Below are 20,119 nucleotides of genomic sequence, written 5' to 3'. Positions count from 1 at the left end.
TACCGGTGGCGGTATACCACGAAGCTACCATTAACTGCAGTTAGCTCATTTCGCTGATGCAGCGCTCAAGGCAGTACGAAACAATATGATCCTAGTTTCCATGGATATCATCATCCAGCGCCCGCCATAAGATGGAGGGGAGGATTCCCAGAACAAAGGCATCAAACGCACGGCTACCAGATGCTGACTACCAGCATACCAGTACGGCATCAAGAATCGTATGATGACTGAGATTCAGAAGCAGCTCAGATACAGGGACGTAAAGAGCAAACACCTCGCTATATCCCTGAAGCGCGATGAAGACGAAGCCCATTGTTCTCTCAGCGGCGTAATCTACCCAACCTCAGCCTCAGAAGCGGTGTCTACAAGACAATGGAGCACGACATAGTTTCATATCTGACAGACAAAGAGAACGGGGAAACGTGATCTGAAACTCATGCGGGTTTGTCAGGACCCGGTTCCTGGATCCTGGGATTTGGCGTTAGTTGGATAAGCCATGCCCATTGTAAGCTGAAGGAGCCACCGTTATGAAGGACCCTTGACTGATAGCGATCGACAGGTTCACCTTGAGGCTGGCCCCAGCTTATAGGCTTGATATTGTTCGTTGGTTTGGTGGCGTTGAAGCTTTGATACCGCTGTGTCGGTATTGTACAGCAACGATCTAACTAGGCCAAATCTCATGACGAGTATAGGAGGAAGGCAGTACGAATATATCGAACGAACTTGTACTCTTCAAATTTATTTATGTTGAAAAGTTAATTCGTCTTGGATCTGTAAGTGCTTGTATCCGGACCTAATCCCGATGCTCGAAGTCGCAACGTGCATTAGCCCAACCCGTCAAAATCCAATCCTAACCAAGCCGCTCATGCATGGAACAATACCAAGATTAGCCCCCGAAGCCATGTTTGCCTCCCAGTAAAAATCTACCAGCCTTCTTCCACCACAACCCTAGCGATCAAGAACCGTTGGAGTAATTAAGCAAACAAGAACAATTCTCTAGACAGGAACAATATTAAACACGGGCCAAGAAACCCCCGGAAATATGGTCGAACGATATAGTAAGTAGTTGTAGGATCAATAGAGACTAAGCTCAGTAGAGGAAGGGATGTGACAGAAAAAACCTCCCTCGGTTGTAGTGAGTGGGGGGGAGGCCAAACTCCAGATTCCAAGACTCTCACTCTATACTCTAAACTCATTGATTGTTTTTTCTTCTGAATTATAGAAGTGTCATATAAAGACGAGGGGTATTCGCTTCTTGAGAAGAAAATTCACAGTCTCAATCACTCTCATTCAGTGAAGGCTTATAGACAAATATCCCTCTCACTCTCAGTCTCTCTTTTGACTCATTCATACTCCACCATATCATATCGCAATGGACGCTCAGGAATTCCGCAAGGCTGCCAAGGCTGCTATTGATGAGAGTAAGTCATTATTATGGTTATACTCATCATGGCTTCTTTAAGTTATGATGAAAAGAATACTCAATTGAGAAAACTCAACCCCTCCCCCGCACTCACTCACTCACCACCAAAACTACTATCACCAACACTCACTAACCGTTGTATAGTAACCGATTATACCGAAAACGTCGCAGACCATCGCGTCGTCTCAAATGTCAAGCCAGGCTATCTCCGCCCCCTCCTCCCCTCCGCACCCCCAAAGGACCCTGAGCCTTGGTCCGCCATCCACGATGACATCCAGTCCAAGATCTTCCCCGGCATAACCCACTGGGCAAGCCCTCGCTTCATGGCCTTCTTCCCCTGTTCCAGCAGCTATCCTGCTGCTCTGGCAGAGATGTACTCCAACTGTTTCAACGGTGCCCACTTTAACTGGATCTGCAGTCCTGCTGTCACTGAGCTTGAGACCATCGTCATGGATTGGCTTGCGCAGGCGATGGGACTGCCTGAGTGTTACCTCAGTGGTGGGTCGACGCATGGCGGTGGTGTTATCCATGGGAGTGCCAGTGAAGCTATTCTTACCAACATGTGTGCTGCTAGGGAGAAGTATCTTGCTGCTGTGACAGCTCATCTTCCTGATGATAGTGAGGAGAAGGAGGATGCTCTTTGGCACCATCGCAGCAAGCTTGTTGCTCTGGGAAGTTCGGGTACTCACTCGAGTACCAAGAAGGCCGCTCAAGTTCTTGGTATTCGATTCGCTACTGTTCCTGTCTTTGAAGCCGATGGCTTTGCGCTCAAGGGCAAGACTCTGGCTCTTACGATCGCAAACCTACGAGAACGTGGTCTCGAGCCTTTCTTCCTGACTGCCACGCTCGGAACTACCGATGTCTGCGCTGTTGATGACTTCGAGGGTATTGTCCAGGCTCTTAAGCCTACCTTTGACACACCCCAGGATATCTGGGTTCACGTCGATGCCGCCTACGCAGGCTCAGCTCTCATCCTCGACGAGAACCACCATCTACCCAAGGCCTTTTCGTTTTTCCACTCTTTCAGTTTCAACCCTCACAAGTGGCTTCTCACCACCTTTGACTGCTCTGCCGTCTGGGTCCGTAAGCGAGCTTGGCTCATCCAGGCACTCAGCATCAAACCCCCTTACCTCCGCAACCAATTCAGCGACGACGAGCTGGTAACTGACTACCGCGACTGGCAAATCCCTCTCGGTCGACGTTTCCGCTCTCTGAAGCTCTGGTTCGTCATGCGCAGCTTCGGTATCAGCGGTCTTCAAAAGCATATCCGCTCCGGTGTCGAGCTTGGTGAAAGTCTCCAGACCAAACTTGCCTCTCGCGATGACATCTTCACCATCTTCACGCCCGCGCGATTCGGCCTCATCACTTTGCGAGTCAACGGTGCGGATGAAATGGAGATCAATGATCGTACTGAGGCGGTGTATGAAGCTATCAATGCGGCGGGAGAGTTCTATCTTACTGCTACGGTTGTGAATGACAAGTTTGCTATCCGTGTGTGTACGGGTGTGGCCAAGGTGGAGGAGGAGCATGTGCAGCGCATGTTTGACGTTCTACTTGAGACGGCGGAGGCTGAGATTGCTAAGAAGGCATAGAGGTGATGGAGATAGATTGGTAGAAATACGACTTAGATATCCAAAAACAAGCAATATGTCAAGAAATACGTGTGCCTGTATTGCTGATGCTGTATTGTCGATCTAAAATGCAACCACCCATATGCTTCCTTTATCCATTTTCATAATGTTCCCCTGTTTACCATATTCATGTATTTCATTTATCATCATCATGTTTCCTCGTACTCTTCATCCTCTATCCCGTTGATAACAGCCCTCATCGACTGTACCCTCTATCCCGCCGATAGTAATCATCATCATCGTATTCCGGATACCGACTGCTCGATCGGTACCTACTTCGCCCCCTTCCGCTATCCCTACTGTCCTTTCTGTCCCTACTATCCCGGCTCTTGCTATCGCTGGAATCGCCATCTAACCACTCATGCTTCTTCTTATACTTATCGAAGTCGTGGTTGAGAAAAGCAAAGGCTCCCAAAAGGCCGAGGACAATGCCTGGTGTCCAGTCGAAGCCACTCTGGCTTTGGAATTGTTTATGTTCTTTACGAGCTTCGGCTCGTTGTTGACGAGGTTGTCGATGGCTTCGAGGGGGTTCAGAGTAAGTATCTCTTCGTCCCATTGTGATGGTAGTTGTGTAGTGTGGATTTGGGTAGTGTAGAGGAGTTGGTATGGGGTTTGTAGACTCAAAAAGAAATGAGTTGTGGTAGATAGTAAAGTGTATTGTGTGTCCCAGTGTCTTGTACTGCTTGAATATTCGTATCGCCTTTGCACAGCTTAGGGAATAACAGAAAAGAGAACAAACTTTACAGTGACAGATTGACAGGAGAACCCAAAATTAAGGTAAAGCCCTGAGATCAAACCGTTAAACTCTGTCCCCGCTGCCGGTGCCGGATTGCATTCCCGGCGCCACTTGGGCAGTCAAGCATTGAATGTCATTGATCGATCCTCATCTCAAAGCTTGACATTGACAGGGATTCCAACTTGGGGGTGACGTCCCCTTGGGGTTGGCGTCGTTGCGTGCCAGGGTCGAATCGAAGGACCTGGCCCGAATGATGTCACTCATATCGTCATCTCTCCTCACCTACAAAGCAATATATCATTCCAATGCGCCTTCACGTAATACTGCAGTACCAAGACTTATCAGGTCACTTGACTCAAACGGTGAGCATTGATGATTGTCTAAATCGACATTGTATTCGAGAGCGCAGAGCTAAACGCTGCGTCAAGTTTATATATTGTATATAGCAAAAAATCAGATACTCGCTCGTCGCGGTGCCATTGTGCGTCTCAACGCCTTCTTGGCCTCCGTCTCTTCTACCAAAGGCAAGACTCCTTGCTCTTTCATCTTGTTGAAAAACTCTTGTCCGTACTTGTATCCCAGCTGGTACAGTTCATCAAACTTGTGGAAGTCGAGCGTTCCGTAATCATCAATCGGCGGTCGCATGTAAATGCATCCTGCCATAGTCTTGGCACGTTCAAGAGCATCAACACTCGACACATATGCCAGTCGTCCCTGGATCTCCGCAAGCGTAGGAGGGTTCGGGTGAGACGAGAATGGATTCCAACGGTTGACAAAAGCCCATGCTCCAGATAGCGAGTCACCATACGTTTGTGGCGTATCATCGTCCAAAGCACCTACGTCGATAGCAAAGATTATGTCAACTCCAAGACCCTTCATGTGCGACACGGTCAAATTGTCAATGTAGCCACCATCAAGCAGCATACTGCCCTCGTCGCACAGAGGTGGAAGCAAACCGGCAAGGGACATGGAGGCTCGGATGTACCTCCAGGCATAACCACTGGTATGAAACTCCGCCCGACTCTTACTGATGTTAGTTGTGTTGCAGTAATACTCAAGCCAGAAGTCTTCCATTTGCGTGTCACCCAATGCTTTGAAAATACCACGGTTGAACTCGTGTCCTGTAGTGTACGAGGCGGAAGGATACGTCAAATCGAGAGCAAAGCGCCAGAGACTGGCCATGCGACCAGCAAACTTTTTGGCGAATCCGAACATGGGCACAACATCTGCATGGCGAGCGTAAAGGGCTCCAACAAAGGCACCGATTGAAGTTCCTCCAACCAGATCAATAGGAATACCGGCTTCTTCCATGGCCCGAATGATACCAATTTGAGTGATACCTCGTGCGCCACCTCCACCAAGTACAAGTCCAATCGATTTACCGCAGAGTCGTCGTGCAAGGCGATGGAAATCGCCCTTGAAAGGCGAGTCAGGCGAATAGTATGGAGTATGATGCACTTTGCGAGACGTGTATTTCTGAATCTCGGCCTGCAACACCTGCACACGCTCTTTGAGAGCTTGACCAAGTTTCTTCGGAGCATGCACTGGCATCTCGTTGGTCCTGAAAGCCATTTGGATATGGCAGTGACCTCCGTTGATCCACATACGATTTTGGAGCCAAGCACGGGTAAGTCCAGGTCGCGAGTAACGTTCAGTATGCAACAGAACAAGCACCTTTCTAGCCGTCGACTTCATGCCGAGCATGAAACGCTCGTACTCACCAATGGCTGGTGATCCTTCAGCAAGACCCACCAAAAGAATACTGTCTGCTTGCGTGATACAAGTCTGCGTCCATGGGGAGTTGACGTTGGTATCTATTCAATAACATGTTAGCTTAAAGCCCTCAAACAAGAGTTCAAGAATAAGATGTAATGTTTCAAAGTCAGGAAAAAATTAGAGTTATAGAACCAACATCGGCTGTGCCTCTGGAGTCTATGTGTGATTTTATCATCATACAAGGAGTTGCTGGAAAAAAAAGGAAAAGTAATTTTTGCTTACCTGCAACATAAACAACCAGGCCATATTTCTCTTCCAAATCAGCAAGATATTGAGAAAGTCTAAGCTTTCCCATCTTGTTGAAGGCATGCTTGCCGAGATGGTTGAGAATAGCGGCCTGGTTGAGAGAAGTGGCACCGTTGGCTGGGCCAACTTGCGCGAGGGCGTTCATGAGACGGTGTCCAAACTCCACAACAGGGACACCCGCAGTAACAGGAAGAATAGCTACTGTGCGAAGATTCATGTTTGACTTTCGCATCAATGTCTTCGGGTTGCTGCTGGCATCCTTGTACGAGAACTTGGATGTCTCATCAACAATGGCCCTCATTCGTGATGCAATGATCTTTGAGATCTTGATTGTGATGTTTGGGTGCTCCTGAGCTAAGCTGTTGAACAGCGTTCGAGGGAATTTTACCAACTCAGTATCTCGGATAGCGTGAAGAGTACCGGGGCGAACGGTCTCCGTAAGCACCTCGAGTTCGCCGACACTGTCACCTTGACCAAACTCAGCCAGAGCGGTAACGCCACCACTGCCGCCCTTACGTTCTTGAACAAGACGCAAGCGTCCATTCAGGACAATGTAGATTGCTTCGCTCTCATCAGCTTCATGGAAGAGAACCTGACCAGCATTGACTTGGACCCATTCCAGGGCAAAATCAATGTGCAGAATCAGACGAGGTAGGATGTTTGTCAATCGCTTGGCCATAGTAAGAAGAACGATCGGGTAACGATCCACTATGCGCTCAAGCGAAGCTCGAGGCAGGAAGCCAACGTAAACATCCGTCTTCGCCACGACATCAATGAAAGACCTGTACGAAGAGACGCTTCCAATGTAACCAGCGAGTCCACCGGGCTTGACCAAAGCGATGCTGCGACGAGGCTTCTTTGACGCTGACTGTTGAGTCTCAGTCTCGGCCTGGTCTCGTGCAGCTTCGGTCCTTGCCAAGTTCGGGAATGATCCCATATCGGACGGGTTGGGAGATGCTGGATCTGGTTGAGATGTACGAAATCCATTAGACTTCAGGATGTTGTGAGCATCGCCCTCGCTGCTCGTGCCAATATCCAAGAATCCATCAACGACATAGTACAGACCAGGGTTTCGCTCTCCCTGCTCTACTAGAACCGAGCCCTTGGGGAAAAAGACAATTTCAACCTCGTCCTTCATGTCGCTGGCAAGGGCTTGGGCACTGACAGGAGTGTGCAAGGCAGTCCCGTTGGATGTCACCGATTCCGTCTCGCCATCAACTGAGCCATCTAAGGGAGGCATGAACCCAAAGGCATTGTTTTGGTTGTAAAGTCTGGACCGACGATGGTCGATTGATACCAGTCTAGGAGAACCTTCCATAGACTCTGGCTCGCGAGACACGCTTCCATTGGTATCTAGTCCAAGTGACTTGAACATGCATTCCAGAATCGAAGCACGGAAGAGATTGTCTTCATCGACAGTTTCTCGCGGATCCATTGTCATACGGCCCAGCCTCCTCGAGTCAAACGGGTCATTAAAGAACCGATCATCCTTAGGGTTGGCGCCTTGACGTCTCATCGATGTTCCTGAAGCAGCCCGTTGATCGGTTGGGGATATGCGAGAAGACCCACGACCACCCAACTGGGTGTTGGACAACAAGTCTCCGGGACTGGGCGTATGAGGCGAAGCTCGCTCACGAGGTGGTGCGATGGTGCCAGTGACGACTGAAGTCCCTCTAAGTTTTGTCATCGACTGCAACATGGCCTCCTTCCGCAGCCCGGTGCTGGACCTTCGCCGGTTGGTAGATGCCGAGTTGTGCAACGCAATGCCCTTGGTGTCATCTTCCTCTTCGGTACGCTCACGCTCCCGCTTGAACTTCTCCTTGAGGCGTTCCAGGGCATCGCCTCGCAAGATGTTAGGTAGCTGACACATAGTATACTTGATCATGCTCTTCTCCGTTTGCAGTACCTCGCTGGTCAAACCAAGGTAGTTAAACGCCTGGGCAAGAGTAACTCTCTGGAATCTGGAGAGGATGACATGCACAATATGCGCAGTAGCCTTGGGGTAGATCTTGATGAGCCGTCTGAATGCACCTGCGGGAATGATCGCAATCGTCGTATCAACTGTAGCGCGAGCAATAATATCTGGGTGAGCCGAGCCAGATGTCGCCCTGCTTGGCATAGGTGGCCGGGTGGGACGAGGAGGAGGTGGTGGAGTGGAGCCGTCCAGTGAGATAGGTGGGATGCCAGCCTGATCAGTGTCCAGACCAGAAACGCCGAGGCCTTCTGGCTTCTTCTCATCTGCATCAGGGTCTTCCTGGGTATGAGGAGTGCCAGGCATAGAAATGTTGACATCCGAAGGGACACGGGAGAGGTTTGGCTTCTCAAAAGTCGGATGGCGAAGGCCACTGCTCTTGGCAGGATGCAGAGGCTCGTCATCGTCATCCTCGTTCGCCCGCAACCTAACATCTTCTGTGAACAGAGACATGATGGAGAAGAGCGACGACATGGGTGCTCCATTGCGAACTTCTGTCAAAAGCTGGTAGGTCTGTTGACCAGGCGCAACATCATCCTCGTCGGATGAGTCCAGGTCAAGGCGTCCTCGAGACGCAGCAGCGGCACGTGGACCTCGGTTGGACTTGACGAAAATCTCAACCAAGCCATCAACAACGATACAGAAACCCTTTTCTTCTTCGAGGTTAATGGTCTCTCCAGCAATGAGCTTTCGCGTTTGCATGCTCCTGGTCAACTCGTGAAAGACGGGTCGCTCAAGGTAACCAAAGATCTTGATAGCACTCAAGAACTCGTCCAAGTAGTTTGCCAAGCCAGACTTGGTATCACCCTCATGAGTATCTGGGAAGAGGTCGATCTCCGGCTCTTTGCGCTGAGGCTCCGGCGGCAGACGAGAGTACATGTTGAGGATGCGATATCTTACGACCCAGCTGACAGCCGACACGACAGCTGCCATGATAAACATGCTACACGACTGTTAGAAGTGAAAGCCGTCAGAGTATATCGGTTGACATACAGTGTGGTAGCATTCATGGTGACGGTCCAGCTTGTCGAAAACAAGTGGAACAGAAAGGAAGGGACATTGATAGTCGCAATCCGAATCACCCAATAAAGGATAGTCGAGGTAACGTGGAAAAGAGATAAAATCAACCACCCAAAGAGGCCGAACCAGGTGTTGGGCTCATGGGCAGTGATAGAGGGCATAGTGCTCATGGCAGAGGGAGGAGAGCTGCTGAAGCTGAGGGCGTGGGCGACAGTCTCAGCGACGTCGCCCGCCATTTGAGCGGCACTTGACGGATCAGATGCCATGGCTGATGATGAGAATGCTGCGCATCATAGCGTAGCATCCTGTAGAAAAGAACCGCGTGGAAGCGGAGGGAGTTTGGAGGAAGGGAGAAATTTGGAGGTGACGAGGTTTTAAGAAAAAAAGAAAGCGTGACTGCATTTCCTGCACGCGAAAGCTTTTAGCTTGTGATCGAGTGCGGAGCTACAGGGGAGCTTGGATGCCGAGGATTGGCCGGCCAAGACCCCACTCCACTGAGGTTCAGTGACTGAGGCGCTGAATTTGTTCCGGGCGGGCAGAACCTAGGTGGGTAGTGGAGGGGCATGCGTTGGTGCCGTCACTTTTCATTGTTCTCGAGTCGGGCTTTGGTAATCATATCGCATTTATTTTACGTTCTCTTTGTCCCAGTACATACGATCTGTTGCGATATTTGCTTAAGATAACAGACGGTAAAAGTCTGTTTTCTCGGGCCAAGCTGCAGCTATTAACAGATTTGTTGACCGCTTTATCATGCGCTTTTGACCTTAACGTCCCGCGATAACTTTCAAGATGCCTTTTGCGCAACTAGTCGTCGGCAGCCCAGGCTGCGGAAAGAGCACTTACTGCGATGGCAGTGAGTAGCCAAGTTTCTATTGATTATGCTCAAACTGACCGACTAGTGCACCAGTTCCTGGGCGCTATTGGGCGAGCCTGTTCAGTCGTTAACCTCGATCCTGCGAACGATCATACAAACTACCCTGCAGCCCTCGACATTCGCAACCTGGTCAAACTCGAGGAGATTATGAAAGATGATAAACTAGGACCTAATGGTGGCATCTTGTATGCCCTTGAAGAGCTGGAGCACAATTTCGAGTGGTTGGAGGAAGGACTGAAAGAGTTCAGTGAAGACTACATTCTTTTCGATTGTCCAGGCCAAGTCGAACTATATACACACCACAACTCCTTGCGAAACATATTCTATAAGCTCCAGAAGATTGGATTCAGGGTTGGTAATCTTTGCTGTTTGAGAAGGCAACAATTGACAGTGTACAGTTCGTTTGCGTCCACCTCTCCGACTCCTTCTGCCTCACACAACCGTCACTATACGTATCGAACGTCCTCCTTTCCCTCCGTGCCATGATTCAGATGGATATGCCACACATCAACATCCTCTCCAAGATCGATAAAGTCGCCGATTATGACGAACTCCCTTTCAACCTCGATTACTACACAGACGTGGACGACCTTACATATCTGACGCCCCATCTCGAGACCGAATCACCCGCTTTAAGAAGTGAAAAGTTCGGCAAGCTCAACGAGGCGATCGCAAACCTGATCGAGAGCTATGGTCTAGTGCGCTATGAAGTTCTGGCCGTCGAAAACAAGAAGAGCATGATGCACATCCTCCGTGTTATCGACCGTGCTGGTGGATACATCTTCGGCGGTGCTGAAGGAGCCAATGATACCGTCTGGGCAGTTGCTATGAGGAATGAGTCGTCCATGCTGGAGGTGCAGGATATCCAAGAGCGCTGGATCGACCAAAAGGTGGAATATGATCAGATGGAGCGCGAGGCCGAAGAAGAGCAGGCTCGCATTCAGGAAGAACAAGCCATGGAGATGGAGCAATCACAACCATCTGCTCCAACAGGTGGCATGGATCCTGATTTTGGCGACATGTCGGTACCTAAAGATAGTGGGATCAAGGTAGTTAGAAAATAATGATACCCGTTCAGCCATCTGCATCGTCCATTTCCTCATCGCTTGACGCGTCATTGACGTCGAGAAACATTTCTTCCTGGTTGCGCAAGGAACTGAAAGCAGGTGTGGGCTCAGTCTCTTCTTTAGCAGCGAGAATGAGTCTCTTGGCCTGGCGAATAGCTTCCTCTTCAGTCTTGCGCATCGTTCCACTGACGCGCACGACACGGAAAATGCACGGTCTGCCGTCTTTCACAGGAACGTGATCCATAAAAGTCAAAGTAGACCAGAGCATCTGATAGTGAGCTCTCGAACATCTGAGAATGAAAGTTGAGGTTGCCAAAGATAGGTATTTTACTATAGCCATGTCAGTAATGCGACGCGGTAGAGATTTATTGGGTACCACTCACCAGACAAGGACATTAATGCTCCAGACCCATAATCACCATAAAGTGACGCGACTTCCGCTTTTATTCCTTTTGTAAGAGCGCCGGGAGTCAGCTTTTCGACTGTTGGTTGGTGATGAAGGACTGAGTCTGGCAAATTTGAATTTGCAGCCTTTGCAGGGTCGGCTGGATAAACGATGTTGACGAGGAGATATCTCTCTTTTATGCGCACCATTGTGAGTGACTTGTAGGATAAAATACGTGCTGTTTCTGAAGGTGGTTGAAGTTGTGAAGTAAAGTAAATGAGAGCTTGTGACTGGATGAAGAATTTGGGTTGCATCTCCGTAAAGTTGACGACTTCGGGGGTGACTGAGTTCCACCATGACCGGGTTGGTGGGGCCGCAGCAACTGAGCTCAGTTCCCCGCCGCTATCAGTCGATGAACTCACTTATATGCTCACCAAATCAACTCATATCTTCTCATTAAACTCACATATACCGTCATTGGCTTGGAAGTTATAGCTGCTTATAATACTTGTTATTCAATCCCTACCACGACCATGGCTTCCGGTCCTCTAAATGCAGCTCTACTTATTGTCTCAACGACAGCAGCTAAAGATGCATCTGCTGATGCTTCAGGTCCCATACTTACACAAGTGTTAAAGGACGAAGGAGAAGGGAAATGGGAAGTCCATGATACAAAGATCGTCTCGGACGATGTCCTCGCTATTCAACGCCAGATAACCGCCTGGACTGATGGGCCGGATAGTGTCAACCTCGTTGTTACAACTGGCGGAACTGGCTTTGCAACAGGCGATTCTACTCCCGAGGTGAGTTATCAATGAAGTGTATATGAACCAGGAATATTAAGAATTGGCCCAGGCTGTAACTCCCTTATTGCATAAACAAGCTCCAGGTCTCGTACATGGCATGCTAGCTGCTTCTCTCACTGTCACACCTTGTAAGTGATAATATTATGTTACTATTTCAAGTAGGACTAACAGAATAAATAGTTGCAATGATGTCACGTCCAGCAGCTGGAGTCCGAAACTCAACCATCATCGTTACCTTACCTGGCTCACCTAAGGGTGCCAAAGAGAACCTTCAGGCGATCATTAAGACACTACCTCATGCCTGTATTCAAGCGGCAGGTGGTAACTCGAGAGCCCTTCATTCCGGTGGAGTCAAGAAGTTAGAGGCCGAAGCTGGTATCTCAAGTGAGAACAAACAGCCTTCAGCTTCTGGCCATGGATGTGGCCACCACCACGGACACAGCCATGGTCATGGCCACGGTCACAATCATGGAAACCTTGTTAGACATACAAAGCCTGGCACTACTTTGTCGAACGACCCTACACTCGGACCATCTCGTCGATACAGAGAGTCACCATACCCGATGCTTCCAGTTGACGAGGCACTGGCGCTGATCGAACAGCATACCCCTGGGCCAGAAGTCGTCACTGTACCAGTTGATCAGACAATTGTGAACTCAGTTCTGGCCGAGGATGTGAGGGCCAGAGAGAATGTGCCCGCTTTCCGCGCCAGTATCGTCGATGGCTACGCTGTTGTAGCCCCGAAAGACGGCAACCTCAAGGGAGTCTTCCCTGTTACAGCTATCTCTCACGCAGCACCTGGAGAAATTGGAGTTCTGAAGGAAGGAGAACTGGCTAGAATTACTACTGGCGCTCCCTTGCCTCCTGGTGCTACTACTGTTGTCATGGTAGAGGATACCGTCCTCAAGACAATGTCTGATGATGGAAAGGAGGAAAAGGAAGTGGAAATTCAAATCGAGGGTGTTAAGGAGGGTGAAAACATCCGTGAAGTCGGTAGCGATGTCAAGGAAGGCACCGTGATTCTCAACAAGGGTGAGACGATCAGTGGTGTTGGTGGTGAGATCGGTCTGCTCGCATCTGTGGGAGTTTCAGAGGCCAAGATCTACCGTCGTCCGGTGGTAGCCGTCCTTTCGACCGGCGACGAGATTGTTGAGTACAACCGTCCAGGAGATCTAAAGCTGGGCGAGGTCCGCGACACGAACCGAATCACTCTAATGTCCGCCGCCAGGGAATGGGGTTATGAGGTTGTAGATCTCGGTATTGCCAGCGACAAGCCTGGTACGTTGGAGGAGACTCTTCGCGATGGACTTCGTCGCGCAGACTTGCTCATTACTACTGGTGGTGTTTCTATGGGCGAGTTGGATCTGCTCAAGCCAACAATTGAACGCTCTTTGGGTGGCACAATTCACTTCGGTCGAGTTGCTATGAAGCCTGGAAAGCCAACTACATTTGCTACGGTTCCGGTCAAAGACAACTCTGGACAGCGGGTTACGAAAGCCATCTTCTCGTTGCCTGGTAATCCAGCATCTGCTCTGGTCACCTTCCATCTGTTTGTGCTTCCATCACTGCACAAGCTGTCTGGTGCCTCTACTGTAGGCCTCCCAAGGGTTCCAGCCGTCATTTCGCACGATTTCCCTCTAGATCCTCGACCCGAGTATCACCGCGCCGTAGTGACGGTTGGCAAAGACGGACTGCTCTCGGCAACCAGTACTGGTGGCCAACGCAGTTCAAAAGTCGGTAGCATGAGATCCGCCAACGCCTTGGTGATACTGCCTAGCGGAAAGGGCAAGCTGGAGAAGGGTTCAAAGGTCGAGGTTTTACTTTTGAACGCTGTCCAAGCAGCTTAGAAGGCAAAGACGACAAATGTCGAAAAAGCAGGAACGGATGTTCAGTGTCATGATAACTTGTAATCAATCAACATACAATGCCGAGGGCTTGATAACTTCTTAATCTTGCGTAACATATAATTCAAATCCCGCATCGTGATGTACACCACCTCCTTCAAATGATACTGGTACTGATACAGCCAAAACACGTCCTCCCGAGCCAATCTTCCAAACGCCTGACCAAGTATTATTGGCGCAATGCATGCACGCGCTCCGTCTCTTTTGGAACACACAAAAGTTGATGATGCCGGCGGCGACGCCGCTGGACTTGATGGATGTCTAAGGTGGGTGATGAGTTTATTTCGTCTCGCCAAAGGCAGGGGCCTTGCTGGAAACCAGGAGGCCAATGATAAGACCAAACAAGCCAAGTACTGAGCTGAAAATCTCGATGACCAGGATCTTGACGAAGCTGTAGCTGTGTTAGAGAGGACGGCCATAGGCGACGACAAAGAATATATGACGTACAGAGAAGGATCGGCAGCATCGGCGAGAGCAGCACCACTTCCGTTGATACCAACGGCAACACCGCAGATGAGGTTGCACATGCCGACGGTGATACCAGACCAGAAGAGGGCATATCCGGTGTAGTAGGAGCTGGCGGAGTAGAGCTCGGCGCCGCCAACGTTTTCGACCTTTTGGGAGAAGACGATAGCCATGATGACGCCGTAGATGGCGACGACCTCACAGAAGATAATGGAGATCAAGTTCTTGGTTCGGATGCGGGGAGCCTTAACACCACCACCGAGAATCGACGAGCCGGTAATGAAGATGCCCCTGGACGTTGACGTTAGAGCCGTGCATGACATGGATGAGGATATACGCACCATGCTGCACCAACAACAGAGAGACCGATGCACATCGCAATGCCCATAGAGGCCCAGGTATAAGGCGAAACGGCTTCGAGGAACGCGCCGACATCGAAGGACTCACCGCTGCCGGTGAAGAGCATATCTACACGACGGCGTCATGGTCAGCAAAAGTACACCAAGTCTCCAACTATCCAACGCCTCGCTAGGATGGGTATCGCGTACAGGCTCCAACGATGGTCAAGAACGACCCAATGCCGCCCACTCCATAGTATAGACTCATTGCGACGGTGTTCGTATTGTTATATCGACGATCCGGGGGTTTGAATTGTTGGCGATGGTAGGCGACGGATGAAAGTGGCTTATTCTGAGCTTTCTAGGAGCTCCTGTTTAGAGGTATAGTACCTTGAAGCTAGAGGCGATGCGTGTCCAGCAAGCAAGCAGGCAACTGGAATAACCGGGACCGACGTCACATGATGCGAGGCTGCCACTGTGGCTGGTGAGACGCTTAGTCAGTGCCCTCTAGCGCATCTCCTCCTACAGGCAGTCAAGTCTCATGAACCTTGCCTTTAACAAACAATCAACCGCCCAAAGCCGAAATAACAATTTGACAACCAGACCTTTTTTTACACACAAAAAACCGAATCGAAATCATGGCTACCGGGGCGCAGTCTTTCTATGAGCTTTACCGCCGTAGCAGGTACTGCGAATCCGCCATACGCTGCTTTGCGACAGCTTAACTAACATGGTCCATCTAGCATCGGCCTCGCTCTGACAGACACTCTTGATGATCTCATTAGTGACGAGCGCATCAATCCCCAACTTGCCATGAAGATTCTCGGTAACTTCGATCAAGCTATCACCGAAGCGCTCCAGAAGAATGTCAAAGCCCGTCTGCAATTCAAGGTAAGAGGACAAATCCGATGCTCGGCGCCTTTGTCCAAGGCAATGCTAAACACCATTACTTGCGCAGGGAAGCTTGGATACATATAGATTCTGTGACGAAGTCTGGACCTTCTTGATCAAGAACGTGACATTCAAGATGGACAGTGGAAGCCAATCCATCACGGCGAACAAGGTCAAGATTGTCAGCTGCAATGCCAAGAAGCCAGGCGAGGGACAATAATTGAATTGGCACATCGACAAGATAGATCGACTACGAAGATGCGGTTACACAACGGTCATAGATTGGGCAACTACCGAAAGATTGAATTATTAGCATTGGGTGGCGTCTGGGGTATTGCTATTCTTTAAACATCCATACAGAAATATTGGTTGTGGTGGGCTTTAGACGCTGAGCTCAGCGCACGCGATGATGGGCTCGTTGGACGCATGAGCATAGAATACTGAGAATGATATGATGAAATTGATTTATTTGTTTTGCAATTGAGCTCTTTATGGTGTAGCAGCATGGCGCATCTATGTTCGTTTCCCCAGATTTGAGTGATAAGGCTGGTTCCTTGAAGCGCCTCTCAACCGGGGCCTGTCCCCCACTAAAAGACCACTTCTCAGCCTCTAACAAGCTTGCCAAGTCCATCAATCATCATCATCAGGGGCCATTTCGATCTCATCAACAAGCTAAAGCTTCCGAACTCTCCGACAGCCATGGTTCGTAAACGTCAAACAGCAGCTTTTTCAGAACCTGAACCTTCTCTCCCTTCATCTTTGAAGAGCGAATCAGCTTCTACAATGCCGTCGCCTAGTAATTGGAGTATGCGATCGCAATGGATGTTCTTTGCGGTTGCTAGTGGTGCTTGTGCAGCTTTCAATGGAGTCTTTGCTAAATTGTGAGTTATTGATATTGGTGCTAGAAATGAGGTCGTTTTTAGGCTCTTGAAAAGCTAGCAATACGCCTTTCATAGTCAAAAACTCTTGCTGAGTATTACTTAGGACAACTACACAACTTACTACGAACCTATCCAATGGCATCGCTAGTCTCATCGGCCTCTCCTCTCATGAACATATTGTTGAATATGCCGTCCGAGGTGTAAGTTGTTCTTTGACTCTTGATTGAACTCGCACTAATCTCTACAGCTTTTCTTTGTCCTTAATCTCACATTCAACGGCGTGGTCAGTTACTCCCTTGCTGCACAGAGCTACTTACTAACACTGACCTAGATGTGGACACTCTTCACCAAGGCTCTTGCACGCGGAACTTCCACAACGCAAGTGTCCATCTTGAACACTTCAACCAACTTCATGGTTACCGCTGTACTGGGTGCTTTGGTCTTCTCAGAGGTTCTACCGCCGCTGTGGTGGGCTGGTGCCGCGCTTCTTGTTGCAGGCAATGTCATCGTGGGTCGAAAGGATGAGACCAAGGATGCCGGTGCTGCTGCAGCGGCTGAGGGGCCAAGCTATGTTCCTGTACCAACCGAAGATGAAGAAGAGCTGAGAAGGGACGAGGACGAGGATATCATTGATTTAGGAAGAGAATCAGACGAGAGGTCGCGATAGGCGCGTTAGGTGGCATGCCAGGAATAAACAGACATGGCATATATCAGAGTAGATAGCCTCTTAGATGTAGTTGAAATGTTTGGCTATATAACAGAAATAGATTCGATTCCAAAACGCCAGCGTACCATGTGGATCTCTATAGTTTAAACATCACAGCTCTGACAAGCACATACTCGTACAATCACCGCCGGCTCTCCAGCTCTACACCCTCATCAAGCACTTCTTCATCGCCGTCAAGGATCTGCCCTCTACCCAGTGGTCGCTCATCACCAGAATTGCTACTCAAACGTATGCGACCTCCAGAGTACCTTGAAACTCTGCAAGAAAACCAATTGCCGGCTCTAAGGAGTAGGTTCCATACTTGTTCCTGCCCCTCTTCGATACGATGGTTGTCCTTGGGGTTCTCGGCTGCTTCGACCTTGAATTGATATCTCAGACAATCTTTGACAGTGACAAGGCCAGTAAGCTTGCCATGGTACTCGATGAGGATAACACGAGGGCCGATCTTTTGGAACAACTCCATGACAGTTTCAAGAGGTAGTCTTGGGTGAGCTGTGACTGGTGTTGCGTCAACATATCGGCTGAAGTCGAGAGTCTGGGGATGAGATGAGTCGCCATGGAGGGATGTGGTAGACAAATTTGACGATGACGGTACAAATGTGCACTTCAATGTCTCGGACAAGGGCGTTGTTCGACTCATCTTGTCAATAGCATACCGCAACTCAGTACTGCCGATATAGCCGATAAGGACCTTAGTATGCTTGTCCTCCACAACGGGAAAGCCTTGATACCGGTCGTCAGCAAGAAGCTGCTGGACTTCGCCCAGAGTGAGTCCATGAACAGGCATTGATACAACTGAGGTCCTCATGACTGCCGAAACAGGTACACCAAAGTTATGTTCCTCTTTACTGTCGAGGAACGGCATCCCGCTAAACCAGATCATCCTATCGGCAATACCTCCCCTACCGAATAGCTCGCTGATAGCCTTAGTAACTCCAACAACGATCATGGTGGGAAGGATGTAGTTGAGGGCACCGGTAAGCTCAAACATGATGACTACCACGGAAATAGTGATGTGCATGATACCACTCAGCGCAGCGGCAGCTCCGAGCAGAGCATACGTGCCAGGCGTAATACAAGGCTCGTCTGGCTTGCACGCAGCGAAGAAGACACTGGTAGGATTGGCTTCGTGAATAGCCTGGACAATGATTCCCACCATTCTTCCAAATGAAGCTCCGATGGCCATAGATGGAACGAAGATACCAGCCGGGACCTTGCATCCATAAGATAGGATGACGAGGAATAGTCGCAGGAAGGTAGCTATGAACAGTGATACGATGTTCCACCACCGCTTGTTTGGCTCGCAGAGGCCATGGTAATGGTCCCCAGTGCTACACTCTGAGAAGAGAATCTCCATACTCTCCGTCATGTCGATCCTCAAGAAAGCGTTGGGATAAGCAATAATGGCAGTACCAGCTGCCAACAAGGTCGCTTCGAGGACAGCATAATCCTTCAAGTACTTCTTTCGGAAGGACTGAACCCTCAAATTCCACTTGATCACAAAGGCACCATAAAGTCCTCCGAAAATACCAAGCAGGACATAGAACAGCAACTCAAAAAAGTGCCAGTCGTTCTTATACTCGACCTGGAACATGACCAGTTGGCCAGTTCGGAAGGGATTCATAGCAGCAAGGACCGCTGTCGCGACCAGAGCGCAGAAGTAACTGCGCCATAGAGTCTTCAGGGGAAACTGGTTGGACATCTCCTCAAGAGAGAAGAGCACACCACCGATAGGACTACCGAAAGCGACAGCAACACCAGCAGCGGCTGAAGCGCTTAGAAACTCCCTAGTCTTGGAAGCGTTGCGCTTATACTTGCCGAAGAGTCGAGAGATGACATTTCCTGTGCACACAGCGTAGTGTACACTGGGACCTTCTTTACCAACCGACAGGCCAGATGCAATGGCCAGAGGTAGACAAATCGATTTGATGATCAGAGTCCACCAGCCAAGGAAACCTTTCATAACGAATCCGGCAATAATGCACTTGATCTCGGAAATACCTGAACCTGCGGCATATGGTGCGAATGACTTGACCAAGGTGCCAGCGACACAAGCAAACAGAGTCTATCCAGTCAGTTGATATTGGCGCATTTTAGAATGCAAGTTGACTTACCGCAAAGACAAGGTATACGAAATAATTAAAAGGCTCAAATCCGGTCCATCTGTGCCATTGATCGCAACCTGTCTTCCGTCAGTCCCGATCCATAACGGCATATCAAGAACAATAGTTTACCATTCTCTTCTCCCCAACAGCAAAAGTTCTCGTTCAGATAGAACCCTGTCTCGCAGTAGCCCATCTTGACATCGGATAGCCATTCTGTAATAATGTTCAAAAGCGCAGCGTTTAACCCAATCGCAACACCAATGATGGTCACCACGATCCAGGCTTGCGCCGCATCATAACTCTTCCATAACTGATATCGCCATTTAGGTTGTCCCATATCATATCGGCCGGCCGCTTGCTTCCTCCGCACCTTACGCTTCGCTTGCTCGCGCGCGGCATCTTGAACCCAATCTACCACAGATATCAGTATCGAGAGTTATCATTCGTGATCGGTCGAGGCGCATACCTATTGTTGTAAAGTCCTAGACCCTTGGTTAGCGTCAAGATAGCACGTTTGGCGCATCCGAACTTACTTCATATCTCTTAATCTCGGCAATCTCCTCCTCTATGAGGGCCGCCCCTGTAGTAGATGTAGCGGTCCCCGCTTCCTGATCCGCATTGGAGAAGACGGATGATAGACGCGATACTACTGAGGGACGCCTTTCAGGCCCAGGAGGGGCCAAGCTGAAAGATGATTGTCGCACGTTCATGGCTCGGACAAGGCGACCATTGTCGATCGGTCGGCGGTTCTGGGGTCGCGCAAGTTGAAACAACGAGATCAAGGAGTTGACAATACAGTTTAGACAAATCCAGGCGTTATTTCTGTTCCAAACGTTCTCTTTTCGCAAAGGTTGTTCTATGCTAAAGTGTCG

General features: G+C 49.6%; 10 protein-coding genes across 10 annotated transcripts; 5 read left to right on the top strand and 5 right to left on the bottom strand.

The window, feature by feature from the left end:
* Nucleotides 1–1,170: 1,170 nt before the first annotated feature.
* B0J16DRAFT_111603 (pyridoxal phosphate-dependent transferase) lies at nt 1,171–3,081 on the top strand. The gene is made up of 2 exons (XM_046121451.1): nt 1,171–1,421; nt 1,568–3,081. The coding sequence occupies exons 1-2, from the start codon at nt 1,373–1,375 to the stop codon at nt 3,013–3,015; spliced, it is 1,497 nt and encodes a 498-aa protein (XP_045985198.1). The 5' UTR covers nt 1,171–1,372; the 3' UTR covers nt 3,016–3,081.
* Nucleotides 3,082–3,222: 141 nt separating this feature from the next.
* B0J16DRAFT_318918 (uncharacterized protein) lies at nt 3,223–3,610 on the bottom strand (the record flags this gene model as incomplete). Its single annotated transcript, XM_046125484.1, has 2 exons — nt 3,223–3,266; nt 3,331–3,610. 2 exons carry the CDS (start codon nt 3,608–3,610, stop codon nt 3,223–3,225), a joined length of 324 nt encoding a protein of 107 aa, XP_045985197.1.
* Nucleotides 3,611–4,243: 633 nt separating this feature from the next.
* Nucleotides 4,244–9,070, bottom strand: B0J16DRAFT_383150 (uncharacterized protein; the record flags this gene model as incomplete). Its single annotated transcript, XM_046131310.1, has 3 exons — nt 4,244–5,604; nt 5,789–8,727; nt 8,778–9,070. 3 exons carry the CDS (start codon nt 9,068–9,070, stop codon nt 4,244–4,246), a joined length of 4,593 nt encoding a protein of 1,530 aa, XP_045985196.1.
* A 65-nt stretch (nt 9,071–9,135) lies between these two features.
* B0J16DRAFT_111655 (uncharacterized protein) lies at nt 9,136–10,909 on the top strand. The gene is made up of 4 exons (XM_046121453.1): nt 9,136–9,493; nt 9,543–9,657; nt 9,704–10,029; nt 10,077–10,909. The coding sequence occupies exons 2-4, from the start codon at nt 9,594–9,596 to the stop codon at nt 10,740–10,742; spliced, it is 1,056 nt and encodes a 351-aa protein (XP_045985195.1). The 5' UTR covers nt 9,136–9,493; nt 9,543–9,593; the 3' UTR covers nt 10,743–10,909.
* On the bottom strand, nt 10,753–11,339 carry B0J16DRAFT_264302 (Rpp14/Pop5 family-domain-containing protein; the record flags this gene model as incomplete). Its single annotated transcript, XM_046123350.1, has 2 exons — nt 10,753–11,075; nt 11,129–11,339. The coding sequence occupies 2 exons, from the start codon at nt 11,337–11,339 to the stop codon at nt 10,753–10,755; spliced, it is 534 nt and encodes a 177-aa protein (XP_045985194.1).
* A 207-nt stretch (nt 11,340–11,546) lies between these two features.
* B0J16DRAFT_111624 (uncharacterized protein) lies at nt 11,547–13,807 on the top strand. Its single transcript, XM_046121452.1, has 3 exons — nt 11,547–11,933; nt 11,986–12,064; nt 12,117–13,807. Exons 1-3 carry the CDS (start codon nt 11,664–11,666, stop codon nt 13,781–13,783), a joined length of 2,016 nt encoding a protein of 671 aa, XP_045985193.1. The 5' UTR covers nt 11,547–11,663; the 3' UTR covers nt 13,784–13,807.
* Nucleotides 13,808–13,867: 60 nt separating this feature from the next.
* B0J16DRAFT_339252 (ATP synthase subunit C-domain-containing protein) lies at nt 13,868–15,123 on the bottom strand. Its single transcript, XM_046127526.1, has 4 exons — nt 14,854–15,123; nt 14,647–14,773; nt 14,288–14,596; nt 13,868–14,231 (listed from the first exon to the last, which is right to left on the bottom strand). Exons 1-4 carry the CDS (start codon nt 14,909–14,911, stop codon nt 14,120–14,122), a joined length of 606 nt encoding a protein of 201 aa, XP_045985192.1. The 5' UTR covers nt 14,912–15,123; the 3' UTR covers nt 13,868–14,119.
* Nucleotides 15,111–16,011, top strand: B0J16DRAFT_339247 (transcription initiation factor IIA, gamma subunit-domain-containing protein). The gene is made up of 3 exons (XM_046127525.1): nt 15,111–15,328; nt 15,387–15,534; nt 15,602–16,011. The coding sequence occupies exons 1-3, from the start codon at nt 15,282–15,284 to the stop codon at nt 15,752–15,754; spliced, it is 348 nt and encodes a 115-aa protein (XP_045985191.1). The 5' UTR covers nt 15,111–15,281; the 3' UTR covers nt 15,755–16,011.
* A 159-nt stretch (nt 16,012–16,170) lies between these two features.
* Nucleotides 16,171–17,146, top strand: B0J16DRAFT_339245 (uncharacterized protein). Its single transcript, XM_046127524.1, has 4 exons — nt 16,171–16,415; nt 16,519–16,615; nt 16,663–16,698; nt 16,747–17,146. Exons 1-4 carry the CDS (start codon nt 16,234–16,236, stop codon nt 17,080–17,082), a joined length of 651 nt encoding a protein of 216 aa, XP_045985190.1. The 5' UTR covers nt 16,171–16,233; the 3' UTR covers nt 17,083–17,146.
* B0J16DRAFT_339243 (chloride channel) lies at nt 17,147–20,108 on the bottom strand. The gene is made up of 5 exons (XM_046127523.1): nt 19,781–20,108; nt 19,714–19,729; nt 19,377–19,658; nt 19,257–19,324; nt 17,147–19,207 (listed from the first exon to the last, which is right to left on the bottom strand). The coding sequence occupies exons 1-5, from the start codon at nt 19,955–19,957 to the stop codon at nt 17,264–17,266; spliced, it is 2,487 nt and encodes an 828-aa protein (XP_045985189.1). The 5' UTR covers nt 19,958–20,108; the 3' UTR covers nt 17,147–17,263.
* Nucleotides 20,109–20,119: the final 11 nt, after the last annotated feature.

Source organism: Fusarium flagelliforme (genome assembly GCF_020744385.1).
Source record: "Fusarium flagelliforme strain FIESC 12 MPI-CAGE-AA-0113 chromosome Unknown B0J16scaffold_3, whole genome shotgun sequence".
NCBI classification, from domain to species: domain Eukaryota; kingdom Fungi; phylum Ascomycota; class Sordariomycetes; order Hypocreales; family Nectriaceae; genus Fusarium; species Fusarium flagelliforme.
This window is presented reverse-complemented; position numbering and strand designations above follow the sequence as displayed.

What these genes read in the sequence shown, in the direction of transcription:
- B0J16DRAFT_111603 (XM_046121451.1), top strand. Translation starts at nt 1,373, where the DNA reads ATGGACGCTCAGGAATTCCGCAAGGCTGCCAAGGCTGCTATTGATGAG. An exon ending in CAAGGCTGCTATTGATGAGA is followed by an intron (nt 1,422 to 1,567) that starts GTAAGTCATTAT and finishes ACCGTTGTATAG; the next exon opens with TAACCGATTATACCGAAAAC.
- B0J16DRAFT_111655 (XM_046121453.1), top strand. Translation starts at nt 9,594, where the DNA reads ATGCCTTTTGCGCAACTAGTCGTCGGCAGCCCAGGCTGCGGAAAGAGC. An exon ending in GAGCACTTACTGCGATGGCA is followed by an intron (nt 9,658 to 9,703) that starts GTGAGTAGCCAA and finishes CTGACCGACTAG; the next exon opens with TGCACCAGTTCCTGGGCGCT. An exon ending in TCCAGAAGATTGGATTCAGG is followed by an intron (nt 10,030 to 10,076) that starts GTTGGTAATCTT and finishes GACAGTGTACAG; the next exon opens with TTCGTTTGCGTCCACCTCTC.
- B0J16DRAFT_339252 (XM_046127526.1), bottom strand. Translation starts at nt 14,911, where the DNA reads ATGAGTCTATACTATGGAGTGGGCGGCATTGGGTCGTTCTTGACCATC. An exon ending in CTTGACCATCGTTGGAGCCT is followed by an intron (nt 14,774 to 14,853) that starts GTACGCGATACC and finishes GCCGTCGTGTAG; the next exon opens with ATATGCTCTTCACCGGCAGC. An exon ending in GATGCTGCCGATCCTTCTCT is followed by an intron (nt 14,232 to 14,287) that starts GTACGTCATATA and finishes ACACAGCTACAG; the next exon opens with CTTCGTCAAGATCCTGGTCA.
- B0J16DRAFT_339243 (XM_046127523.1), bottom strand. Translation starts at nt 19,957, where the DNA reads ATGAACGTGCGACAATCATCTTTCAGCTTGGCCCCTCCTGGGCCTGAA. An exon ending in CTGTTGGGGAGAAGAGAATG is followed by an intron (nt 19,325 to 19,376) that starts GTAAACTATTGT and finishes GACGGAAGACAG; the next exon opens with GTTGCGATCAATGGCACAGA. An exon ending in TCGTATACCTTGTCTTTGCG is followed by an intron (nt 19,208 to 19,256) that starts GTAAGTCAACTT and finishes CTGACTGGATAG; the next exon opens with ACTCTGTTTGCTTGTGTCGC.
- B0J16DRAFT_339245 (XM_046127524.1), top strand. Translation starts at nt 16,234, where the DNA reads ATGGTTCGTAAACGTCAAACAGCAGCTTTTTCAGAACCTGAACCTTCT. An exon ending in AATGGAGTCTTTGCTAAATT is followed by an intron (nt 16,416 to 16,518) that starts GTGAGTTATTGA and finishes AGTATTACTTAG; the next exon opens with GACAACTACACAACTTACTA. An exon ending in ATCTCACATTCAACGGCGTG is followed by an intron (nt 16,699 to 16,746) that starts GTCAGTTACTCC and finishes ACACTGACCTAG; the next exon opens with ATGTGGACACTCTTCACCAA.
- B0J16DRAFT_111624 (XM_046121452.1), top strand. Translation starts at nt 11,664, where the DNA reads ATGGCTTCCGGTCCTCTAAATGCAGCTCTACTTATTGTCTCAACGACA. An exon ending in CAGGCGATTCTACTCCCGAG is followed by an intron (nt 11,934 to 11,985) that starts GTGAGTTATCAA and finishes GAATTGGCCCAG; the next exon opens with GCTGTAACTCCCTTATTGCA. An exon ending in TTCTCTCACTGTCACACCTT is followed by an intron (nt 12,065 to 12,116) that starts GTAAGTGATAAT and finishes CAGAATAAATAG; the next exon opens with TTGCAATGATGTCACGTCCA.
- B0J16DRAFT_339247 (XM_046127525.1), top strand. Translation starts at nt 15,282, where the DNA reads ATGGCTACCGGGGCGCAGTCTTTCTATGAGCTTTACCGCCGTAGCAG. An exon ending in GAGCTTTACCGCCGTAGCAG is followed by an intron (nt 15,329 to 15,386) that starts GTACTGCGAATC and finishes TGGTCCATCTAG; the next exon opens with CATCGGCCTCGCTCTGACAG. An exon ending in AAGCCCGTCTGCAATTCAAG is followed by an intron (nt 15,535 to 15,601) that starts GTAAGAGGACAA and finishes TTACTTGCGCAG; the next exon opens with GGAAGCTTGGATACATATAG.